This window comes from Moschus berezovskii, chromosome 3 (assembly GCF_049115385.1).
Source record: "Moschus berezovskii isolate FMDL1 chromosome 3, NW_MosBer_1.0, whole genome shotgun sequence".
NCBI classification, from domain to species: Eukaryota; Metazoa; Chordata; class Mammalia; order Artiodactyla; family Moschidae; genus Moschus; species Moschus berezovskii.
Genome location: NC_142462.1, coordinates 34,418,517 through 34,445,929, shown reverse-complemented (window position 1 = coordinate 34,445,929; position 27,413 = coordinate 34,418,517). Strand labels below are relative to the sequence as shown.

The following is a 27,413-nucleotide window of genomic DNA, read 5'->3' as shown; positions in this document are numbered from 1 at the left end:
TATAGAACCTAATAATGTAAATGAAGAAACTATAGCTAGGTGCAATAACATGGATTAACCCCACAATGTTGAGCAAAAGAAGTTAGATACAAAGGAATGTGTATCTATAGTATGATTTCATATATATAAATCTCAGAAACAGGAAAAGGTAAATTAAAATCTTATGTTAGGAACTAAAAACCTGGTTACTTTCAGAAAAGAGAAAGGAGGTACTGATTGGGAACGTGTTTATGTGAACTATTGAGGTACTGAAATTGTCCTTGTTGATGGTTATATATGTGTTGTATTTGTGATATTTCTGAGTTGTACATTCATGCCTAAACCAATTTTCTGGATAAATACCATACTGAATAATTAAAAGCAATTTAAAAAGAGAATATGTTTTCTAGCACAAGGGAATAGGGAAACTAAGTCTACTTCTACTTCTTGAGCCCATGCTTTTTCTACTATATTATGGCACATCTAAGGAAAAAAAAATGAGATTATAGATTTTTCAGCAAGAACAAGTTACATTCTCAGATACAGGCCACAAATTCACTTATAAAGGGAACTGAAAGTCCCCTATAACATGCAAAGGAACTCAGAAAAGAAACAGAGAAAGCATTCAGTTGTCAGGACCAAAGATATTGTGGAATTTTGGAAGAATATGATGATCAAGACCAAGAGGATAAGGGCAGCAGACTGTCATATAGACCTGAGCCTCCATACTGATGAACTATTTTCAATTCCCTAGTGAGGAGGGATTGGTGGTTAAAACCCAGCTATCATTTAAATAATTATCTTAGAGATGTCTGCAATTAGTTGTATATGTTTAATTTGATTGCTTAAGTAAATCTGGATATAATTTTATCCATATTGTGGTTCATGAGTCATTCTCCAAATAATTCCTTTTACTCATTTGGAGTCATTAAAATCCTTGACCAAACAGATGGGGGAAAAAGTAAATCAGAACAGATTCTACAGATCATCAGGTTACTATACTGACAGACTACTGAGATTATTCAGACTAATCTGCCTGCAACCTACCTTCATACAGACAATGGCGACATCACACAGTAATAAAGAAACACCTCTGGCCAAGGGAAGTGATATAAACCTAATGTATCTTATGAGAACATCAGGAGGACCCAGAGGCAAAGGGTACAGTCATGGCCACTCGATTCACAGGAGATATGGAAGGAATTCCTTTAAAAAAGAACAGGAACAAGTGGGCTAGCCTAACAGATTATTACAGTGGTTATTACTCTATTAGTTGAGTTCTACTCAAAGCTATTGCAGCTCAGAGAAATGTCACTTTCACAATATATCAGCCAGTGAATGCAAGGAGGAAAACCATAAGGAAGTGCCTCTGTTTACTATCATATCCAAATAGTATACCACAGTTTCCATGATACTTAACTGGAAAGTTTGGACATAGTGGCATATTTAAGCATCTATGACAATAACTAAACAATTAAAAATGAACTGACAGGTAAAAATGGTCTGTTAGGAGAAGGAAATGGCAATCCACTCCAGTGTTCTTGCCTGGAGAATCCCAGGGACGGGGGAGCCTGGTGGGCTGCCGTCTATGGGGTCACACAGAGTCGGACACGACTGAAGTGACTTAGCAGCAGCAGCAGCAGCAGAAAGACGATAATGAGTACAAATAGTTGCATAATTCAGACTATTGATATTTTGTTTAGAGTGTAACTTTGCAAAATAACGAGAAAACATTTCAAAATGCACAGCTGAGTTAGGAAAATACTACATATATTAAAAGGTGCACGTTAAGCTGAAGTTTCAGTAACATTTAAGGGATGTGCAGTCAGTGCTTTATGTGTAGTTTCCTAACATAACGTCTACAATCTAGACATCCGTAGTTGATTAAAAAAAAAAAAAAGCTTTATTCATTTTATAAGCAAAAAGTCTTGTTTCCAAGTCCCTGTTTTACAAAATAAGTTTAAATCTGATAGTTACATTTTGACAGTCCTCACGCTTCATTGTCTGTGATTCTTATTTGTCTTACCCTCACTTGCTTTTTTATCTTCTTTATTCTGATGACTTGCATGTGTTATCTTAACTTTTTGTTAAGTAGAACAGTATTTTTACTATACTGTTTTTGAAATGTTGACTTTTCTGCTAAGCAGACCCATTTCATATCATGTAGCAGCGGTACAGTGCTAAATGTTTAACAGCTGACTCAAAAATACCTGTAATTTGTATTAATAGCATTTGCTGATTGCCATGGTGTAAATACTCCGACCAAGGCTTATTTCAAGCTAATAATGTGATATCATTGAACTCAGATTTGAGTAGAGAGACACATACTTAGCTCTCATATGAGCCATTAAGAGGAAGTTCTAAATAGCATTGAAACATACGTAAAATAGATGACCAGAGCAAGTTCGATGCATGAAGCAGGGCACTCAAAGCCAGGGCTCTGGGACAACCCAGAGGGATGGAGTGGGGAGGGAGGTGGGAGAGGGGTTCAGGACGGGGAGACACATGTAAACCCATGGCTGATTCATGTCAATGTATGGCAAAAACCACCACAGTACTGTCAAGAAATTATCCTCCAATTAAAATTAATTAATTAAAAAAAAAAAGCCAGCCCTAACATTGCACTGATAGACTGTCATTTTGTTGGTTAATAATTGAGGGAAATTGTTCCTAATGATTATTTCCCTCAATGCATGCATGCATGCTAAGTAGCTTCAGTCATATCTGACTCTTTGCAACCGTATGGACTGTAGCCCACCAGGCTCCTCTGTCCAAAGGATTCTCCAGGCAAGAATACCGGAATGTATTGTGATGCTCTCCTCTCCAGGGGATATTCCCTACACAGGAATCAGACCTACTTCCTCAATAAACTTTTTTCTTTTTTTTTTAATTGGAGGCTAATTATTTTACAATATTATATTGGTTGGTTTTGCCATACACTGACATGAATCTGCCCCAGGTGTACATGAGTTCCCCTTCACGAACCCCAAACTTTTTTCTTTCTTGGTATAAGATTGCCTTATTCAAAAATCATACAGTTTTGTTATTTTACCCCCAAGAATGGAACTCATTTGTTCAAGTCTTCCACATTTTCCACAGGAATTCTTATTCCTTACAGTATTCCACCCTCATTATTTACTGTTATTACTATTATTTACTGTTATTCCACCCAAAGTAGTCTCTCCTCTGCCAAAATCAAAACAAACACAAAAAAGAGCCATCCACAATTCCAAGAAATCGAACATCTTTATCTAGGCATCTCTATTGTAAGAGAGACCTCCTTTGCTTAGATTTTAGCTTCTCAAATTACAATTTTTATTCAAGACCAAAGTTAAAAGTTACTTCCTTTACTAAAATATCCTTCTGTCCTTACGCGGTTAAAAATAGAGTCAGACATTACATTCCCCAAATACTTTGTTTATATTTCTTTTACTTTTATTGTATCAGAACTTATGGGTATAAAATTTAAGTCCAATAAAAGACTATTTAATGAATAGATGGATAAATGAATGTCATAATATATTTGCTTCACCACTGAAAAGAAATGCTTTCTTTGTTTTATTGGTAACCAGAACCCTATGAAGTGTCCAGGTTCCCCATCTACATTCCCCTTAACACCTTCTGAAAAGCCTAAAGACAAACAGTACAGAAGATCTGCATGATGGAGTTTTGAATTATCCAGATAATTTCTACTTTAACTGGCATTTGCTAAACTAAACAAGCAGAAAACGCCACAATTACTTTGGCTCTACTTCTCATAAGCTTGTAACAAATACAAACCCATATGCTACATCTACAATACAGAGTGTCTTCAAATAATATTTTCTAAAACATTTTAACTCTTCAGATTATCCATACACTCTCTTCCAGGGTGTGGACAGGTTTCAAAGTCTAAGAGAAGACCATAAAAAAGATTGTTCTGGATTATTTCCCCTGTATTCAATTCTCCCTTTCTCTACTCATGACTTGCAACTATTTAGGAGCTTGTAAGCTTTCCTAGATTCACACCATTTCCCCAATGGTGTCAGCCATACACAATCTGGAGGGTGAAAAATATGGTAAAATGACTTCTCCATTCACAATCTAATACAAACACACCCCTGATGAGCAATTCAGACAACAGCACCTCAAGAGTTCACCTCAGTGGTGGTTGTCAACACTTTTAAGTCAATTCAAGAGACTTTTTCAGCACCTTTGGAGCAAAAAAGTCATCTTGGAGGATTATCAACATACACAATCACTAACTGTAGCCACTGCTGCTGAAATCCAAGCAGCTGAGCCTAGTCAACAGGACACAGCAGGGAGAGAGGAAGACAGGGAAGGGAGAAAGGCCTAGAAGCCACACCTCAATAAGCGTGAGGGAGATTAAGAAAAGATAGGCTATAGGCTCAAATGCTAAGCGTGGAACCTCCAGGACCGGAGCTGCAGCATCATCTCGGCAGCTTCCATGTCTATGGCAATTTGTTTTCTTTTTACCCTAACAAGCTTACAACTGTCCTTTATTCTGTTTTGACAGGTGGTGTTTTAATAGCCATGTTCTCTCTTTGTCCTCTCTTCTTTTTACCTAAGTTCTTCAATGTTTTCATTTTAAATTCCATAGGAATGCCAACTGCTTAAGCTTTTCTCACCTCTTAAGAAAATTTCTTTCAGCAGCAGAAACCTAGGGTGCTGCTAATTGGCTTTGCCTGACACTAGGCAAATATGGTCTTAAAGCAACTGTGACATTGTTGGCCAGCTAGCACAAATGCCAGTCACCAAAATCAGTTTCTCTGAAAACTTCACAGACGTTTCTATTACTATCACGAAGAAACATGACTATTCACATGAGTATCTCTGATGCTATTCCAAACCACCTGATTCTTCACATTCAGACAGTCACTTTACTGTCTTCCTGCTCAGTTTCTAAGTGCTTCATTAGAGAAATTCAAAAATAATCATCATACAGTGATTGGACTGATAAATCTAAGCTCTGAACTTTGCCAAGAAAAAAAAAAAAAAAACGACTTCTGGTATGTCTTCAAAAATCACTTGCCTCAAGGAATTTCCTGTACCATGCTCAAATTAGTTTTAATCCAATAGTATATTATTTTGACTGACCTTGTGCATATTTCTCAAAAGAACAGTTAAGAGATGTTTTGCTAATTAGATCACTTTCATGATAAAACTTATTTAAAAAGAACAAATGCCTATTTGGGGTGTGACACTCAGATAATTAAAACAAAATTGTTTGTGGTACCCATTTATGTATCTACACTGAGATGCAGAGCCAAGAGTTCTTGCTGATTTTACAATCCCTTTGGGTTATGTAATACATATTATTCTGCTGATAATAAGTCATATGAAGCAGCATTTTGCTGTATTGACATGGCCTAGCCAAGAACAACAAGGAAAAGAAACAGCATTAAAAAAAAAACCTGGCAAAATGTTTATGAATTCTAATCCTCTGCACATGAATAAATACATCTGACAAAGTACAGAGTCTCTCAAAAAAGCCCTTCTTGACCTTCTTAATTTGAGTTCAATTGCATGTTCAGTGTTGAGAAGTCATAGTAGGTTCTGCCAATGTTTCAAGCTCAAGCTTTACTATATTTTGTTACTTGTAAAAGTGAAATCCCAGATAATAAGTTATAATTACCCTATTAATCACCTGAAAAGGGAGTCTGGAGGAAAATGGGATTTGAAATTGCAATAATTGGTATCCTGAAAGACATCCTTTTTAATTTTCTTACCTAGAGCCTACCACGTAAAACTACTATGAAAACACCATGTATGCATTTTTTTGCAGTGGTGAGGTGCATGCAGTATGCCTCATAGGTTAGTTTTTCTAAAGGAATGAAACTTAAAACTTCAATGTAGTCATGCTGTTAGTCATGATGAGCTTTGAACTGGAAAAAAATTACAGAAATCCAGACCGTAGATTATAAATTATATTGTCAATGAAAGTGAGAAGAACTTTTTGTTTCCTAAGTTGTTTCAAGTATTACATTTTCATTTCCTTTTTTCAAATGACTTAAAATGCACAACACATATGTATTTTTCTTTCATTTGTCATTTAAAAAATCCGTCTTTCTCCTAGCATTATCTCCTTTGTATATTGATAGATCTGACACATCAAAATTTACTTTTCAGAGTTCAATATACCAAATCCATTTGTTGCCCTTAAAATATTTCATGAAAAATCTGTATTTCTGCTTATATCCCTCAGATTTCTCAATTAAAAAATATAGAAAGACATATAACTTAAATCTCTTCGATTGAGTTCAAGATGAAAAAATTTTAGATTGTGCTTATGTAGTTGAAGACATCCAACAAAAGGAACAGTCAGTATTTAGGGTATTATAATAACTAAAAAAAATTACCATAAGACATCCAGAAAACTGAAACTGGTTAAATAGTCAATGTGGCCAAATTATAATCATTTAGTTTATCACTTTCTGGAACTTTTAGTATTTATACACCCACATGGGCATGTTAACACTGGCCAATGATACTTTTATCCCTTCCTCTATTTCACACCTGGTCTTTCTAAAAATGTAGAGAAAAGGCATAAGTTTCAAACTTTAAATTAGGTGACAACCCTCTCGTGTCAGCAATGGCTCTATGAAAACAGTGTCTTTGACCTCAAGGTATAGAACTCATATAACAAACTGATCAAAGGCCTCCCAGTCAAATTAGCATACCAGGGAAAGTAGGTACAAATCACATCCATTTTGATTTTTCAGTAAATTCAAATAAATTAAGAAAAACAGTAATTCCATACAACTGACTTGCATCTGTTCTGCAATACATCATCTTTTAAAGTGGAGGCCACAGGAAACATTATTCCACCCTCACTGGAAATCCTCCTATGGAAGGTGGGACTGGGCCAAGCGCAAAGATTGCAAGAGCGCAGAGACTGAATCTTATTGGAATAAATTAGCTCAAACAGAGCCAGTGAAATCCATAACATCCTTTCAATTAGTTGGGAAAGTTGTTGGCTTTTGCAACTGGATAAACATTTCTTTTTGGGCAGGTCAATCATCCATGGAGCCACAATCTACAACATACTGTCATTTTCTGCACATCTGGTGTAAGCCTTTACATGCAAACATTAAAACCAGTCTACTTCCTTAAAATGTTTGTATATCTAAAATGAAATAAGTAATTTTATAATACAGGTGGATATGCAAAATATGTTATCTAGTAGGCAAATAGACTAGCTCAACATTAACTGATGAGGTATTATAATAAAAGTTTTTTTTTGCATTCCTTTATTTCAACAACAACAACAAAGAAAAAAAAGCTTCAACATTGTTTGATATTACTTGTTCATAGAAATCTCAGAAATATTCTAATATTTAGAATATCTTAGACACCATGAACTATGTGTGCTATGAAATAGCAGTCTATTAAACACAACATTTATCACCACATAGTTACATCCTTTGAGTTACTGTGCTACTAATATTACACAACAGAACACTGCTCAAGTCTACTCTTTTAAAGCGTGAAGACAGACTCAGCAGTCTTTACCTTCTCATATTTTCCTTCAAATTAAAAATGTACATATTTACTTAAATATTGCACAATAGTAATACTGAAGCATCATAGGTCTGAAAGATAATGATGACAATAAAACTATGCAATCAGTGTGCAAAAGAAAAGGTATGTTTTCCCCTTCTAAAACACTACAGGTGAAAACATGAGTTACTGTTAAAGACAATATGAATGAGAGATTCTTAAAATGATTTAGAAATTGTTTTTTTTGAAGGATAATTGATTAATAGAATTTTATTGTTTTCTGTCAAAACTCAACATGAATCAGCCATGATATTTATGTTTATTTTATAAGCAAAGTAATATTTCAAGTTAATAAAAAAGGCAAAATATATAAAGTAGTTATAGCATTCTGTATATTCACTATTAAAAAATGAAAGTGCAAGTCGCTCAGTGTGTCCGACTCTTGCAACCCCATTGACCGTATAGTCCATGCAATTCTCAAGGCCAAAATATTGGAGTGGGTAGCCTTTCCCTTCTCTAGGGGATCTTCTCTACCCAGGGATTGAACCCAGGTCTCCCGCATTGCAGGTGGATTCTTTACCAGCTGAGACACAAGGGAAGCCCAAGAATATTGGAGTGGGTAGCCAACCCCTTCTAGAGGGGGCCTTCCGGACCCAGGAATCGAACCAGGGTCTCCTGCATTGCAGGTAGATTCCTTACCACCTGAGCTCTCAGGGAAGCCCATTAAAAAATGAATTGACATAAAAATAATGTATGCAAATAAACTTTGAAATATTTGTTGAATTGCAATCACTTTGTCCAAAGGATTTCCATGGTCTGGAAGTGAATCTAATGGTAATTTGATCTGAAATCTGCAGAGCAGTCAGAAAATATGTTGTAAATCTTGGATCTATTGAGTTCTGGCTACATGACTTTGAATGAATTTCTCAAACCTCTTTGAGACACATTATCACCACCCATAAGACATAAATAATAAATATCTCTCAGTCAGTTCAGTTGCTCAGTCATGTCCAACTCTTTCCTGTCCATCACCAACTCCCAGAGCGTGCTCAAACTATATCCACTGAGTTGGTGATGTCTCCAATCATCTCATCCTCTGTCGTTCCCTTCTCCTGCCTTCAATCTTTCCCAGCATCAGGGTTTTCCAATGAGACAGTTTTTTGCATCAGGTGGCCAAAGTATTGGATCTCAACAGCATCAGTCCTTCCAATGAATATTCAGTGTTGAATTCCTTTAGGAGTGGCTGGTTGGATCTCCTTGCAGTCCAAGGGATTCTCAAGAGTCTTCTCCAACACCACATTTCAAAAGCATCAATTCTTTGTCACTTAGCTTTCTTTATAGTCCAACTCTCACATCCATACATGACTACTGGAAAAAACATGACTAGATGGACTTTTGTTGGCAAAGTAATATCTCTGCTTTTTAATATGCTGCTTAGGTTGGTCCTAGCTTTATTTTTTATTTTTTTAATTTGTTTTATTGGAGGCTAATTACCTTACATTAATATATTGGTTGGTTTTGCCATACATTGACATGAATCCGCCCCGGGTGTACATGTGTTCTCTTTCTTGAACCCCCCTCTCACCTCCCTCTTCCTCATATCCTCCCTCCACGTCATCCCCGTGCACCAGCCCCAAGCATCCTGTATCATGCATCGAACCTGGACTGGTCACTTATGATAATATACATGCTACAATGCCGTTCTCCCCAATCATCCCACCTTCACCCTCTCCCACAGAGTCCCAAAGACTGTTCTATATGCCTATGTCTCTTTTGCAGTCTCGTATACAGGGTTCAGGTTACCATCTTTCTAAATTCCATATATATGCGTTAATATATTATATTGATGTTTTTCTTTCTGGCTTACTTCACTCTGCATAATTGGCTCCAATTTCATCCACCTCATTAGAACTGATTCAAATGCATTCTTTTTGATGACTGCAAAATACTCCATTGTGTATATGTACCAAAGCTTTCTTATCCATTCATCTGCAGATGGACATCTAGGTTGCTTCCATGTCCTGGCTATTATAAACAGTGCTGCAATGAACATTGGAGTACATGTGTCTCTTTCAATTCTGGTTTCCTCGGTGTGTATGCCCAGGAGTGCGATTGCTGGATCATATGGCAGTTCTATTTCCAGTTTTTTGAGGAATCTCCACACTGTTCTCCATAGTGGCTGTACTAGTTTGCATTCCCACCAACAGTGTAAGAGGGTTCCCTTTTCTCCACACCCTCTCCACCATTTATTGCATGTAGACTTTTGGATAGCAGCCATTCTGACCGGTGTGAAATGGTATCTCATTGTGGTTTGGATTTGCATTTCTCTCATTATGAGGGATGTTGAGCATTTTTTCATGTGTTTGTTAGCCATCTGTATGTCTTCTTTGGAGAAATGTCTCTTTAGTTCTTTGGCCCATTTTTTGATTGGGTCACTTAGTTTCCTGGAATTGAGCTGCAGGAGCTGCTTGTATATTTTGGAGATTAATCCTTTATCAGTTGCTTCATTTGCTATTATTTTCTCCCATTCTGAAGGCTGTCTTTTCACTTTGCTTAGAGTTTCCTTTGCTGTGCAGAAGCTTTTGATTTTAATTAGGTCCCATTTGTTTATTTTTGCTTTTATTTCCAATATTCTGGGAGGTTGGTCTTGGAGGATCCTGCTGTGATTTACGTCAGAGAGTGTTTTGCCTACGTTCTCCTCTAGGAGTTTTATAGTATCTGGTCTTACATTTAGCTCTCTAATCCATTTTGAGTTTATTTTGGTGTATGGTGTTAGGAAGTGTTCTAGTGGTCCTAGCTTTAATTCCAAGGTCCAAGTGTCTTTTAATTTCATGGCTGCAGTCAACATCTGCAGTGATTTTGGAGCCCCCCAAAATAAAGTCTCTCATGTTTCCACTGTTTCCCCATCTAATAGCCATGAAGTGATGGGACCAGATGCCATGATCTTAGTTTTTTGAATGTTGAGTTTTAAGCCAGCTTTTTCACTCTCGTCTTTCACTTTCATTAACAGGCTCTTTAATTCTTCTTTGCTTTGTGCCATAAGGGTGGTATCATCTGCATATCTGAGGTTATTGCTATTTCTCCCAGAAATCTTGATTTCAGCTTTTGCTTCATCCAACCCAGCATTTCTCATCATGTATTCTGCACATAAGTTAATAAGCAGGGTGACAATATACAGCCTTGACATACTCCTTTCCTGATTTGGAACCAATCTGTTGTTCCATGTCAAGATCTAACTGTTACTTCCTAACATGCATACAGATTTCTCAGGAGGCAGGTCAGTTGGTCTGGTATCCCCATCTCTTGAAGAATTTTCCATAGTTTGTTCTGATGCACACAGTCAAAGGCTTTGGCGTAGTCAATAAAGCAGAAGTAGCTGTTTTTCTGGAACTCTCTTGCTTTTACAATGATCCAACAGATGTTGGCAATTTGATCTCTGGTTCCTCTGCCTTTTCTAAATCCAGCTTGAACATCTGGAAGTTGAAGCCTGTTGAAGTTGAAGCCTGTACTGTTATAGCCTGGCTTAGAGAATTTTGAGCATTACTTTGTTAGCATGTGAGATGAGTGCAATTGTGTGGTAGTTTAACCATTCTTTGCATTGCTTTTCTTTGGGATTGGAATGAAAATAGACCTTTTCAACTCCTATGGCCACTGCTGAGTTTTCCAAATTTGCTGGCATATTGAGTGCAGCACTTGCACAGCATCATCTTTCAGGATTTGAAATAGCTCAACTGGAATTCCATCACCTCAACTAGCTTTGTTCATAGTGATGCTTCCTAAGGCCCACTTGACTTCGCATTCCAGTATGTCTGGCTCTAGGTAAATGATCACACCACTGTGATTATCTAGATCACGAAGGTCTTTTTTGTACAGTTCTTCTGTGTATTCTTGCCACCTCTTCTTAATATCTTCTAATTCTGTTAGGTCCATACCATTTCTGTCCTTTATTGTGCCCATCTTTGCAAGAAATATTCCCTTGGTATCTCTAATTTCCTTGAAGAGATCTCTAGTCTTTCCCATTCTATTGTTTTTCTCTATTTCTTTGCATTGATCACTGAGGAAGGATTTCTTATTTCTCCTTGCTATTCTTTGGAACTCTGCATTCAGACGGGTATATCTTTCCTTTTCTCCTTTGCCTTTTGTGTCCTTTCTCAGCTATTTGTAAGGCTTCCTCATACAACCATTTTGCCTTTCTTTTTCTTGGGGTTGGTCTTGATCACTGCCTTCTGTACAAAGTTACAAACTTCTGTCCATAGTTCTTCAGGCACTCTGTCTATCAAATCTAATCCCTTAAATCTATTTCTCACTTCCACTGTATAATCGTAAGGGATTTGATTTAGGTCATACCTGAATGGTCTAGTGGTTTTCCCTACTTTCTTCAATTTCAGTCTGAATTTGGCAATAAGGAGTTCATGATCTGAGCCACAGTCAGCTCCTGGTCTTGTTTTTTCTGACTGTATAGAGCTTTTCCATCTTTGGCTACAAAGAATATAATCAATCTGATTTCAGTATTGATCATCTGGTGATGTCCATGTGTAGAGTCTTCTCTTGTGTTGTTGGAAGAGGGTATTTGCTATGACCAGTGCATTCTCTTGGCCAAACTCTGTTAGCCTTTGACCTGCTTCGTTTCGTCCTCCAAGGCCACATTTGCCTGTTACTCCAGGTATCTCTTGACTTCCTACATTTGCATTCCAATCCCCTATAATGAAAAGGACATCTTTTTTTGGTGTTAGTTCTATAAGGTCCTATAGGTCTTCATAGAACCATTCAACTTCAGCTTCTTCAGCATTACTGGTGGTGGCATGGACTTGGATTACTGTGATATTGAATGGTTTGGCTTGGAAACAAATGGATATCATTTTGTCATTTTTGAAATTGCATCCAAGTACTACATTTCAGACTCTTCGGTTGACTATGATGGCTACTCCATTTCTTCTAAGGTATTCTTGCCCACAGTAGTAGATACAATGGTCATCAGAGTTAAATTCACCCATTATAGTCCATTTTAGTCCACTGATTCTTAAAATGTCGATGAACTCCCCAGGTCAGTAGGTACCCAATATGCTACTGGAGATCAGCAGAGAAATAACTCCAGAAAAATGAAGAGATGGAGCCAAAGCAAAAACAACACCCAGTTGTGGATGTGACTGGAGGCATGGGTTGGTGGTGGCCTGCTGCAGGGTTGGGGGCACTGAATGCAGTGGTGTGTGCATGGGACTTTTGAATGGGGTCTCCATTATCTTCATTACCTCCACCATAGTTTGGTCTCAGGTAAATAGCAGGGAGGGAACACAGCTCCACCCATCAACAGAAAATTGGATTAAAGATTTACTGAGCATGGACTGCCCATCAGAACAAGACCCAGTTTCCCCCTCAGTCTCTCCCAGCAGGAAGTTTCCATATGCTTCTTATTCTTCTCCATCAGAGGGCAGACAGAATGAAAACCACAATCACAGAAAACTAACTCATCTGATCACATGGACCACAGCCTTGTCTAACTCAATGAAACTATGAGCCATTCCACGTAGGGCCACCCAAGATGGACAGGTCATGGTGGAAAGCTCTTGTCCACTGGAGAAGGGAATGGCAAACCACTTGAGTATTCTTGCCTTGAGAACCCCATGAACAGTATGAAAAGGCTGTTCAGTATCTAGACTATATCTTTCAGCCTAGATAATTTACAAATGGTGACAGAAAAAAAAAGAATTTGTAAATATTTTTAAGACTCCAGATCAAGAGGGTGACAAAGGAGATTCCTAAATTGTCCTCCTTCCATGAATGCACTGCTGAATGTATAGCTACAAACAGAGCAATTCCCTTGAAAGAAATTAGCTGAGTGTCTCCTACATATTGAAACAATGAGAAAATACCCACACCAAAATGAGTGGGAAAAGCTTAGGTATACTTTTGCCAGGAAACCTCAACTCCCAGCCTCTTCTTGAGGAGTGAAGGGGTTTGGATTACAAATCCAGCACCCAAATTCTTAAGGCCCCCACCATAAGAACAGCTCCCAACACCTAGCTCTGAAAGCTAACAGGGCTTGGGTTCCTGAGTCCCACAGGACTGCAGCAAACAAAGAAGCAGTTGTTTTAATTAGGTCCCATTTGTTTATTTTTGCTTTTATTTCCAATATTCTGGGAGGTGGGTCTTGGAGGATCCTGTTGTGATTGATGTCGGAGAGTGTTTTGCCTATGTTTTCCTCTAGGAGTTTTATAGTTTCTGTCTTACATTTAGATCTTTAATCCACTTTGAGTTTATTTTTGTGTTTGGTGTTAGGAAGGGTTCTAGTTTCATTCTTTTGCAAGTGGCTGACCAGTTGTCCCAGCACCACTTGTTAAAGAGACTGTCTTTTCTCCATTTCATATTCTTGAATCCTTTGTCAAAGATAAGTTGTCCATAGGTGCATGAGTTTATCTCTGGGCTTTCTATTTTGTTCTGTTGATCTATATTTCTGTCTTCATGCCAGTACCATACTGTCTAATTAAAATCAAAAGCTTCTGCACAGCAAAGGAACTATAAGCAAGGTGAAAAGACAGCCTTCAGAATGGGAGAAAATAATAGCAAATGAATCAGCTGACAAAGGATTAATCTCCAAAATATACAAGCATCTCCTACAGCTCAATTCCAGAAAAATAAACGACCCAATCAAAAAATGGGCCAAAGAACTAAAGAGACATTTCTCCAAAGAAGACATAAAGATGGCTAACAAACACATGAAAAAATGCTCAACATCCCTCATAATGAGAGAAATGCAAATCCAAACCACAATGAGATACCATTTCACACCGGTCAGAATGGCTGCTATCCAAAAGTCTACATGCAATAAATGGTGGAGAGGGTGTGGAGAAAAGGGAACCCTCTTACACTGTTGGTGGGAATGCAAACTAGTACAGCCACTATGGAGAACAGTGTGGAGATTCCTCAAAAAACTGGAAATAGAACTGCCATATGATCCAGCAATCGCACTCCTGGGCATACACACCGAGGAAACCAGAAATGAAAGAAACACATGTACTCCAATGTTCATTGCAGCACTGTTTATAATAGCCAGGACATGGAAGCAACGTAGATGTCCATCTGCAGACGAATGGATAAGAAAGCTTTGGTACATAAACACAATGGAGTATTATTCAGCCATCAAAAAGAATACATTTGAATCAGTTCTAATGAGGTGGATGAAACCGGAGCCTATTGTACAGAGTGAAGTAAGCCAGAAAGAAAAACACCAATACAGTGTACTAATGCATATATATGGAATTTAGAAAGATGGTAATCTTAACCATGTATACGAGACAGCAAAAGAGACACAGGTGTATAGAATAGTCTTTGGGACTCTGTGGGAGAGGGTGAGGGTGGGATGATTTGGGAGAATGGCATTGAAGCATGTATATTATCATATGTGAAACAAATCACCAGTCCAGGTTAGACTCATGATACAGGATGCTAGGGGCTGGTGCACGGGGATGACCCGGAGAGAGGATATAGGGAGGAGGGAGGTGGGAGGGGGGGTTCAAGAAGGGGAACACATGTATACCCGGGGCGGACTCATGTCAATGTATGGCAAAACCAACCAATATAATATTGTAAAGTAATTAGCCTCCAAAAAAAAAAAAAAAAAGAAGCAGTTGTTAATTATGTGAGCACTTAACTCTATAGCTAACCCCTCAGGGATCAGTGCAGAGGGAGCAGCAAAAACTAGAAATCAATTATAAGAAAACAGTGTAAAATTCTAGAATATATGGTTATTTAGCAACATGCTGCTGAATGATCAATACATCAAAGAATAAATCAAAGATATTTAGAAAAATATCTTGAGATAAATGAGAATGGTAACACAAAATACCAAAACTTACGGCATGCAGCAAAAGCAGTTCTAAGAGAGAAGTTTATGGTGATAAATGCTTACATTAAAAAAAAAGAATGGTCTCAACTAAACAACCTAAATTTAACCTCAAGAAACTAACAAGTAAAGAATGAACTAAAGCCCAACTAGTATAAAGAAGGAAATAAAAAAGATTAAAGTGGAAATAAATATAATAGAGATTAGAAAGACAATAGAAAAAATCAATAAAACTAAGCTGGATTTATGAAAAGATAAACAAAATTGATAAACTTTTAACTAGACTGAGTAAAAAAGGGAAAAGCCTCAATTAATACAATCAGAAATGAATAAGAAGAAATTACAACTCAAAATGTACAAGTACGAAGGAACATAAGATACTACTATAAACAATTATATGCCAACAAGTTAAATTGCTTAGAAAAAAACATTACTTTCTAGAAACAAAAAACACATCAAGATAATGACGACACAGAGAAATCTTAACAAATTACCAGTAAGGAGACTGAATCTATAATCAAAACCTCCCAACAAAGAAAAGTTTAGAATCAGATGGCTTCACTGGTGAACTATATCAGAGAGGAAGTAATACCAATCTTTCTCAAATTCATCCAAAAAATTCAGGGAGGGAAGCTGTCCAAACTCATTTTTGGAGATCAGCATTTTCCTGAACTGTGGTGTTGGAAAAGACTCTTGAAAGTCACTTGGACTACAAGGAGTCAAACTAGTCAATCCTAAAAAGAAATCAGTCCTGATTATTCATTGGAAGGAATCCAATGAGTTACAATGAATTCACTCAAAGGCCTGATGCTGAAGCTGAAACTCCAATACTTTGGCTACCTGATGCAAAGAACTGACTCATTAGAAAAGACCCTAATACTGGGAAAGATTGAAGGCAGGAGGAGAAGGGGACAACAGAGGATGAAATGGTTGGATGGCATCCCTGACTCGATGGACATGAGTTTGAGCAATCTCCAGGAGTTGGTGATGGACAGGGAAGCCTGGCGTGCTGCAGTCCATGGGGTCGCAAAGTGTCAGATACAATTGAACGAATGAACCAAACTGAATTTTCCTGATACGAAAATCAGTAAAGAACACTAAAGACAGGCCAATACCCTTGATGAACATCAAGGTTCAAAATGCAAAATCCTCAAAAAATATAAGCAAACTGAATTCAACAGTACATTAAAAGGAGTGATGCCATGATTATGTGGGATATATTTCACAGATGCAAAGGTAGTTCAACATCTGCAAATGAAAAAATACAATAAGCCACATCAACAAAATGAAGGATAAAGATTATACAATCATCTTAATAGATGCAGACAAAGAATATGACAATTCAATATCCTTTCATGAAAAAAAACTTTCAATAAATTTGGGATAGAAGGTTTGTTGTTATTTGGTCACTAAGTCATGTCCGACTCTTTTTGTGACCCCATTGACTATAGCCTGCCAGGCTCCTTGTCTATGGAGCTTCCCAGGCAAGAATACTGGAGTGTGTCGTCATTTTCTCCTCCAGGGGATTTACCTGACCCACGGATCGAACCCGCACCTCTTGCGTTGCAGGCAGATTCTTTACCTCTGAGAAGGAAAGCAGCTTACCATAATTAAGTCCCATATATGAGAACGCATGGGCTTCTTGGGTAACTCAAATGGTAAAGGATCTGCGCATGATGCCAGAGGGTTGGGTTTGGGAAGATCCCCTGGAGAAGGGCATGGCAACCCACTCCACTATTCTTGCTTGAAGAATTCCATGGACAGAGGAGCCTAGCAGGCTATAGTCCATGGACTCACAAAGAATCAGACACCACTGAGTGACTGTCACTTTCATGAGAAACTCACAGCTAACATTGCACTCAATGTTGAAAAGCTGAAAACTTTTCCTCTTAGATCAGAAACAAGACTAGGATGCCCAATATTGCCAGAATGTTATTCAACATAGTATTATGAGTACTGTCTAAAGCAATTAGACAAGAAAAAGAATGAGGTATCCAAGTCAGAAAAGAACTGTTACTATTTGCAGATGACACGATATATATAGAAAACCCTATATATGCCACGAAAATATGTTAAATGAATTCAACAAAGTTGTAGGATACAAAATCAACAGAAAAATCAGTCATGATTCTACTTACTAATAATTAACTATCTGAAAAAAATAAAACAAAATCCCATATACAACAGCATCAAAAACAATCTGCTGCTGCTGCTAAGTCGCTTCAGTCATGTCCAACTCTGTGTGACCCATAAACGGCAGCCCACCAGGCTCCCCCATTTCTGGGCAAGAACACTGGAGTGGGTTGTCATTTCCTTCTCCAATGCATGAAAGTGAAAAGTGAAAGTGAAGTCGCTCAGTCGTGTCCAACCCTTAGCGACCCCATGGACTTCAGACTACCAGGCTCCTCTGTCCATGGGAGTTTCCAGGCAAGAGTACTGGAGTGGGTTGCCATTGCCTTCTCCCCAAAAACAATCTACTTAGGAATAAATGTCTCCAAAGAAGTGAGAGACCTATACACAAAAATCTTTAAGACACTGATAAAAGAAACTGAAGACACAAATAAATGGAAAGATATCCTAGGTTCATGGATCAGAAAGATTAATATTATTAAAATGTCCATAACATCCAAGTGAGCTATAGATTCAATGTAATACCTATCAAAGGGCATTTTTCACAGCAACAGAAAAAAAATCCTAAAATTGAAATGAAACCACAAAAGAATGCCAAATAGCCAATGTAATATCTTGAGACACAAGAATAATGTTAGCATTATCACACTTCCTAATTTCAAGTTATATTACAAGCAATCAACACGAGTCATGGTATTGGCATTAAAAGCAGACATACAAGTTAACAGACAGAACTCATGCATACACAATTAATCTTCAGCAAAGGAACCAGACATACTTAATGAAGAATAATCTCTTCAATAAAGGTACTGGTCAAACTGGATAGCCATATGTAAAAGAATGAAACTGCATCCCTAACTTAAACATAAAAATCACTTCAAAATTGATTAAATATTCAAATGCAAGACTTGGAATCATAAAACTCTTGGAATAAAACACAGGGGGTGAGCTCCTTGACACTGCTATTGGCAATGATTATTTGGATTGAGAACAAAAGTGAAAACAAAAAGTAAAAACAGGTGGGACTACATGAAACTAAAAAGCTCTGCACAATAAAGATAATCATCAATAAAATGAAAAGGTAACTCATGGAATGGGAATAAATATGTGCAAATTATATACCCAGTAAGCAATTAGTACCCAAAATATACAAGGGATTCATACAACTCACTAGCAAAACACACAAAACCAATGACACAATTCAAATTGGGCAAAGGACCTGAATATGTATTTTCTAAAGACAAACAGATGGCCAATAGATACATGAAAAGGTGTCCAATGTCAATAATCATCAGGAAAATGCACATCAAACCATAATGAGATATCGCCTCACAAACTGCTAGGATGTGTATTAGCAAAAAGAGAAGAGAGAAATGCTGGTGAGGATGCTAGGAAAAGGAAACCCTTGTGCATTCTTGGTAGGAAAGTAAACTAGTACAGTCACTAAGGAAAACAGTAGGAGGTCCCTCAAGAAACTAAAAATAGACCTATCACGTGACTCAGGAATCTCACTTCTGGGTAAATATTCAAAGGAAATGAAATCACTATTTCATTATCTCAAAGAGACATCTGAACTCCCAAGTTTATTGCATCACTATTCACAATAGTCAAGGTTTGGAAACAGTGCAAGCATCTCTCACTTACAGATGAATGGATAAAGAAAATGTAATATACATACACACCAATACATACACACACACACACACACACACAATGGATTATGCAATCTTAAAGGAAATCCTGTCTTTTCTGACATTATGGATGAACACAGAAGGTATTATGCTAAGTGAAATAAGCTAGACAAGAAAGAAAATAAAACTTACCTAGAACCAAAAACAAGCAAATAAAATAGTTGAACTCATAGAAACATAGGGTAGAATGGTGGTTGCCAGAAGCTGGGGGTTGGGGTGAAATAGGGAAAGCTTGGTAAAAGTTTTTAAACTTTTAGTAATAAGATGAATGGGGGTTGGGGTGAAATAGGGAAAGCTTGGTAAAAGTTTTTAAACTTTTAGTAATAAGATGAATAAAGCTTGAAGATCTAATGTATATAACAGTGAATATAACTGCTAATACTCTATTGTATAATTAAGAGAATAGAACTTCAGTATTTTCATCCAAAAAAAGTAACCATGTGGGGTGATGAATGTATTAAATTAACTCATGGAGGAAAATCATTTAACAATGTCTGCACATTGTTAAATAATTACATTGTCAAATAATTACACTATATATATTAGATATATGAGTTATAATTTTGTATTCCAATTATACTTTAAAAAGCTGAAAAAATATTTCTAAAAAGTTTCCCTCTCTGAACTAACATAATCCTGCAGAAAATACTGACAACTTTTCTTTGAGTTAATTCTTTCTCAGTGTTTCAGTGCTCATTAGCTGAGTCAATATACAGACCATTTCCTCCCATGGGTTATTTTTACTTATTTACTGAGCTCTACCAATAACCTGATCGAGGGATGTACTGTATGGATTCTATAACTGGGCAAAAGTTACAGCATAGAACAGGAGGACATGTAAACTTTTCTTATCTACAGTTTGCCTTCTTCCTGTAAATTGTAAGAGCAACATTGTGTTTTCTGAGTATGTACAATGTTAAGAAAGATAAAACATATGCATGCATACATTCCTGGTCCTTTAACCCCTGCTCTTTTGTACTTTTAGTTTTTTACCTCATTTCCTAGAAGGGCATTTACACAGGCTTCTGATGCATCGCAGATGGCTGTGAGATCATGTCCTCCTTCTAGAGCCAACACCACATGTCCATCAGCCAGTGTCATCAACTGCTTCGTCAAATGACCAAAGCCTACCATAATGCAAACAGAACATTTCAAAGTATAAATTAAAAGGCAACTGACCACTAGAATCTAATATTGATTGAGCATTTATTGTGTGTATGTCCTTTCTCAGTACGTCCCATGTGCTAACTCATTTAATATTCACAATAATTTGATAAAATTTTATCAAATTTTGATAATTTGATAAAAGATCTTGGATCACAAAATCCAAGATCCTGCAGCTACGAAGTATCATAACTAAGATTTGCACCAGTCACATGTGCACGCTTCACTGAGCACATTACTGCCTTTCACAATACATTCTGTGTACACCTGGATGAAAAGTGTTCGGCTCATATTAATAAGGCATGCAATTCCGTTTGCTTAATATTTGTTTCTTCTTTCCATCATCTGCCTTTATTATAAGAGGAAGAAGTTTTCCATGTATCACCTCAAATGACATACCTGTCACAGATATTTTAGGCATTCTTTTTACATGAAATAGCTGATGAATACAAAAATTAATATCTATGTATGACATAACAAACAAGTGGTCACTCACCTCCCAATTTAAGGAAAATATTTTTGAAGCCCCCTGCATGCAACTCTCTAACAACATAACTCCCCCTCGCTGTGGGTAATCAGGACGCTGAATTGGTGTTTATGACTCCTTTGCTTTTCATTGTTTAACCTGCTTATTCTGGAATTTTATAAAAATGGTTTTATACTTTTGCAACAGGCTCTTTTCGCACATTGTGTTAGTTCATTTCTGGTGATACATGTAACAACAATTTTATGCACTCTAGTAGGCCATTTAATGAATATCGCATAGTTTATTTACCCACTCTTCTGTTGACAAATATTTATGTTTTTCTGTTATTAAAAAAAAAAAAATAATGCCCCCATGGGACTTCCCTGGTGGTCCAGTGGTTAGTACTCTGTGATTTCTCCACCATGGGCCTCCTTTGGATCCCTGATTAGAGGAACAAGGACCCCACAAGCGACCAAAAAGAAGCCAATAAGAACATTCTTGCACTAGCCTTCTGGTGCACACATGCAAGAGTGGAGTAACACTGCTGAGACTTACAACCTGCTAAACAAAACCAGACCATTTCCAAAGGACTACGATCAATGCCCACTGTGAGAAGCAGTGTGTATCAGAATCCCAGTGCAGTTTCATCCCTGCCAACATTTGGTGTGATGGGCCATATATGTGGGTGGCAAAGAAAGGCATCTTACTGTGGTTTCATTCAGAATAAGGAGAAACCTTTATATTTCTACTCTGAATTGAGTTTTTATTATAAACAGATGTTGAATTTAATTATTTTACTACACCAAATGAGATGGTTTTTCTCCTACAATTTCATAGTGTTGTGAGTTACATTAATATTTCAATAATATTTCAAATATTTAGCCATCACTGAATTTATGGAATAAAGTAAGTTTGGTTATGATATATTATCATTCTTATACACACTGAATTTATTTGACTAATGCTTTGTTTAGGATTTTTTCACTATGTTTATGAAAGAGGTTAATCAATAAATTTCTATTCTTTTACTATTTTGAATTTTATTATGGCTGGACCTTCTTTTTCTATTATTTGACCCTAGAATGTTGGGTAGAAATCTTCTGTAAACCACTTGACTCTTCTGTTTTCTTTGAGGAAGGCATTTATCCATTGAAAATTTTCTTAGGATTACGGGACTATTCCTGCTTTCAATATCTTCCCAAGTTACATCTTCCCAGAAATTTGTCTCTTTTGTGTTCAAATTTATTCAATAAATTTGTTTATTATCTTATCATCATATTTTGGAACCCCAATGAGATGTAGTCACTGTTAGTACAGCCTCAACATCTCTGAAGTTTTCTTTCATTTATTTTCTGTCTCTTTCTGTCCGACATTATGTGTACTTCTGTTGCAGATTTACCTTCCAGGCTTTTTCACTCCAGATGTATCTAGTCTGCTATTTATACTTTCATCAATATTTTCATTTCAGTGATTCTGCTGTTCAATCCTAGGTGTTCTGTTTGGTTATATTTCATAACTTCTTAGTCACTTTAATCTTTCAATTTTTTATTTCTTTAGACATAATTTATATTCTATATCTTGTATTTGAAGTCTTTATGAGTTAGTTTTACTATTTTTGTTTCTGCTGATTCAGCCTCATGATATCTTAATTTTCCTTTACTTTTTTTTTTTGAGTTCATATTCATCAGAACTTTATATGTGAGAAAGCTTGGAGAACAGATTTGAATATGATATTTACCTTTGAAACCCAAGATGAGTGGGATTTTGTTTGCTTCTGCTGGATGGCTGAAACATTACCAAGCAGGATAAATTTTAAATCCTGACCAAAGGGCTGCTTTTCAAAATGTACAGATAATGTAAATATGGATCCCAAAACTTAATTACACATTGTCATAGAAAAGACATTTTTTTTCCTTTTCATTCCCTTTGACATTCTCTGTATTGACAGTTACAGCTAAGATCAATTGTTGTTTTGTTCAGCAGTGTCTCCTTTTCTCCTATTTATCCTTTTTTTTTAGAGTTGGCTCTTTGACATTCCTTTCTTTATTCTGCTCTCCAATCAAAACCCTTCCCTTTGGAGACCAAAGGCTTTGACTCCCTTTTTGAGAATGCAGGAGTCTATTAATGTTCAAACTTTTGCCAACTGTATACTTTATGATGGCCCAGGGTGGCCAACAGCTGCAATATTTGTTTGTTTTTCTTCTTCTTTTTGGAAGTCCTCCATAAATGTAAAAGAGAAGTTTTCATATTTACACATAGGAGTATTTCAGAATATATAGTCTCTCATATTGCCAAATGTAAATCTCCTGTTCAATGTCTAAAAAATTATAACATTTCATCAACATGCCCAATTTTAGGAACAATTGAAAAAAAAAAGAATAAATAAAAATATTTAAAACCATATGTTCAACATTGTTTAATTTGCTTTGAGAACTTCCAGGGAACAAAAATTTCATTTTTAAATCAATTATATTTTTAAAATAATTAATAGATGCTTTGCTACAGGGTAATATCCGGGCTCCGCTCACAGATCCTCAAATGCTCAGCGACTCACACGTTCCTGAATCAACTTGTTGAAAACAAGTGGCCAAGATTTCAGAGTAGGAAGACCCTGAATTCACCTTGTCCCCTGGGCACACTGAAATTACAAGAGCACCTATTGAGGAGAAAGACTGGAAGGGTATCAGAGATCTTCTACAACTAAAGACATAAAGAAGGAACCACAGCGACATGGGGAGGAAGGGCAACCATACTCCAGGGTGGGGACCACAAGCACAAGGGTAATCACAGTTACAGGGTTTCTCCACCAGGAATGAGGGGTCTGAGGCCCATTACAAGCTCCCCAGTCTGGGTGTCCTACACTGGGAAGCCAAGATCCTAGAAGTTTGGCTTTGAAGGCCAGTGGAGCTTACTCTTGGGAGGGTCAAAGAGCAATGGGAAATAGACTCCAGTCTTAAGGCACACACAAAATCTTACATAATTCAGGACCCAGGGATAGAAGCCATAATTTGAAAGGAGCCTATGTCAGACCCACCTTCTGATCCTAGAGTAATAAAAGGGGAAAAAACCCTACAAACAAGAATACTCTCCCCAGCAAGTCTTTCATTCAGATTTGATGGAGAGACCAAAAGCTTTACAGATAAGCATAAGCTAAAAGAGTTCAGCATAACCAAAAAAGCTTCATAAAAAATGTTAAAAGGACTTCTCTATGTGAAAAAGAAAAGGCCATAACTAGAATTATGAAAATTACAAAAGGAAATATTTCATTGGTAAAGGCACATATATACAAAAGACAGTAAATCGCCACATATAAAGCTAGTAGGAAGGTTTAAAGATCAAGAGAGTAAAATCCACGTAAGTACTACTTATCCACAATAAATAGTTAAGGGACACACAAAACAAAAAGATGCAAAATGCTGTCAAAGACAGTAAATGTGGGAAATGAAGTTAAAATTCAGGGTTGTTAAAAAGCATTTGAACTTAAGAGATCAGCAACTTCATCATATTTCTGCATGTCTGCGTGCTCAGTTGCTCAGTCCTGTCTGCCTCTTTGCAAAACTATGGACTACAGCCTACCAGGCTCCTCTGTCCATTGGTTTTCCCAGGAAAGAATACTGGAGTGGGTTGCCATTTTCTACTCTAGGGGATCTTCCTGATGCAGGGCCTGAACCCACTGTCTCCTGCATCTTCTGCATTGGCAGACAGATTATTTACCACTGAGCCACCTGGGAAAGCCCCCATATTTATATTTAAATCACTATATATAAACCTCATGGCAACCACAAACCAAAAATCTATAATAGATACACACACAGAAGAGAGAAAGGAACTCAAACATAATTCCAATGATAGCTGTTTGCCTTTAAAAGACACATGAAAACTCAATGCACTCAGTAGATAAATATAGAAAAAGATATCATTTGTGGTTATCAGAGGTGGGATTTGGGGGGAAGGGGAATTTTCCAGTTACAAGATAAGTAAGTACTACTGAAATAATGTACAGCATCATAAATCTGATTAACACTGCTGTGTGTCACATATGAAAGTTGCTAAGAGAGTAAATCCTAAGAGTTCTCATCAGAAGGAAAATACTTTTTCTATTTCTTCAATTCTGTACCTGTATGAGATGATGGGTGTTCACTAAACTTACTGTGATAATCATTTCATGATTTATGTAAGTCAATTTATTATGCTATACACTTATTTTGGGGGGCAGTTTTGTGTCTATAGAAAATTTAAGCAGAAAGCACAGAGAGGTCCAATACACCACCCCACCTCCTTGCTGTGCTTTCCCCTATTAACAACATTCTGCATTAGTGTGGTGAATTTGTTACAGTTGATGAGCCAATACTGATAACTTGAATTACTATTTACAAAAGTTCTTGACCAGGCTTTTCTCTTTTTGTATAACTCTAGGGGCTCTGACAGATGCATAGTGTCATGTACCCACCATTACAGCATCATACAGAACGCTTCAAGGCCCAATAAATCTCCTGTGTTCCACCTATCATACCTCCTCTCTGCCCTTATCTTTCTTGCTTCTAAAGTTTTGCTACTCATTTTTTCAATGTTTACATTAATTACAATTTTTAGTTACTTTTATTAACCATTCTAAAGTACAAAAGACTATATTTCACTCTCCCTCATTTAATACTTATAATATTTATAATATCAATATTTCTATATTTGTGAATACTTAAAACAATTACCTTGAATACGGAAATGCATGGTCTGCAAGCCTGCCTCGGCTGTTTTCAAGCCTGACCTTGTTCCTCACTTAAATATTATGGTTTTTTTGTGTGAAAAGAAAGTAAGTTTTCAGAATAGAGTTGGCAGAACCAAATCAAAGTCTATAAAACTGTCAGGCAATAAGACCCCAAAACCAAACTAAGTTGCTTCCATTTTGGAATAATAATATATTCTTAATCCTTGGAAATGCACTGGAATATTCATTCAATAAACTAGAGCTGTCCAGAATTTCAGCTCTGATATAGCACTTGAGATTAAGTATGAATAAGACAAATTTATTATGATAGAAGTCAAAATATTCACTTTATAATGATTGTATGTTTCTAAATACTTGGCAAAACTATTCTAAAAAGATTTAAAATTAGATAAAAATTGTTTCCAAGCATTACTGCATTCAAGCATTATTTTCCACACCTATGGGTCTCATGATGATACCAAGAAAAATCTTTTCCACAGGCCATTTAAGAATGAGGCTGACCACATTAAACTCCACTTTTTTATCCAACTGCTATGAAAAGAGCAGTAAGCTTACAGAAAATGTGTAATGTAAAGTTCTGATCCCTAATGCTTAGAAAAACTCACAAATATTTCTGCTTAACCATATTTTTAAATATTCTAAACAGCTTTTCCTGTAACATAAGCCATGGCCACAACTTTAAAAAATATAATAATAAATCAAGCAGGTATGCCAAATCTTTCATACTGAAGGTTCCTAACAATTGAGAATTAAATTATCTAAAGTCACTGCTGAGCAGATCAAATCACATGGATTTTAAAAAGGAAGGGGGGAGGGAGAGGGAGAAAATCTCAAATCTGATTTAAGTTCACTCTTTTCCTTTGAGAATAAAAAAAAGTCCCATAAAATACCAAATTTAGATGGGATAGTAAAAAGTGGAAGGAAAGAATGGAATGAAGCTAATCTTTGATCTCTATCCAAATTCCTCTTTCTTTTACCTACAGGGTTTATTTCCATTCACATGTTACCCATGTGATCTCTGGAGCCAGAGATTGAGGCAGCTGAGCTTTGAGTTATCCTTGAACAAAACATTCAAGTGGAGTATAGAAATAAAATTTCTGAGTCCTATGCTCTCTCTTCTCATCAAAGCAAGGAATTTAAGAACAATGTTTTACTTCTGTTAACCTGAGTTCTACTATGTCCATTGTAGAGGGATCTGAAAAATTAAATGTGGCTACCAGTGTCAAGGTAATACTCTTCCGGATATGTGAAAAAGAAGATTCAATGTTGTGTGTGGTTATGTGATTAGAGAGTTGTAGAACATAATTTTAATGGGCATAATTACAAGTAACATTTGATAGCTTTTACTTCTAGGGCACAAAAATTCATCCTGGTCACAGCAAACTGAATTTGCACAGTTGAAAAATTACAGCAGAGCACAGTGCCAGAAGGTTGTCCTCAAGGAGGTTCAAGTGTCCTGAGCGTGAGGGCTCATGGGAAAGAAGCAATTAATCAAGAAACTCAGTCTGTATAATGCATGCTGAACTGAAGCAGCCACAGATATGATACAGGGATGGAACTAGGCACTCAGGGAGGAGGCTAGGGTAGCAAGACGGATGGGGTCAGGTCAGTACTAGAATTGTTATGCAGTTAACGAAAAATCCTAAAAGACGAAGCTGATAAAGTGCTGCACTCAATATGCCAGCAAATTTGGAAAACTCAGCAGTGGCCACAGGACTGGAAAAGTTCAGTTTTCATTCCAGTCCAAAAGAAGGGCAAAGAATGCTCAAGCTACTGCACAATTGCATTCATTTCACATGCTAGCAAAGTAATACTGAAAATTCTCCAAGCTAGGCTTCAACAGTGAACTCCCAGATGTTCAAACTAGATATAGAAAAGGCAGATGAATCAGAGATCAAATTGCCAACATACGCTGGA

The 27,413-nt window shown here is 36.8% G+C and overlaps 1 protein-coding gene across 1 annotated transcript in view; it reads right to left on the bottom strand.

Annotated features, from left to right (window-relative positions):
* The window catches only part of LOC148778308 (histone deacetylase 9-like), a 189,405-nt gene that overhangs the window by 55,402 nt on the left and 106,590 nt on the right, over positions 1-27,413 (bottom strand). Inside the window, exon 5 of the mRNA XM_088833608.1 lies at positions 20,134-20,267. Coding sequence (XP_088689734.1) covers positions 20,134-20,267 — 134 coding nt within the window. The remainder of the gene's footprint in view (positions 1-20,133; positions 20,268-27,413) is intronic.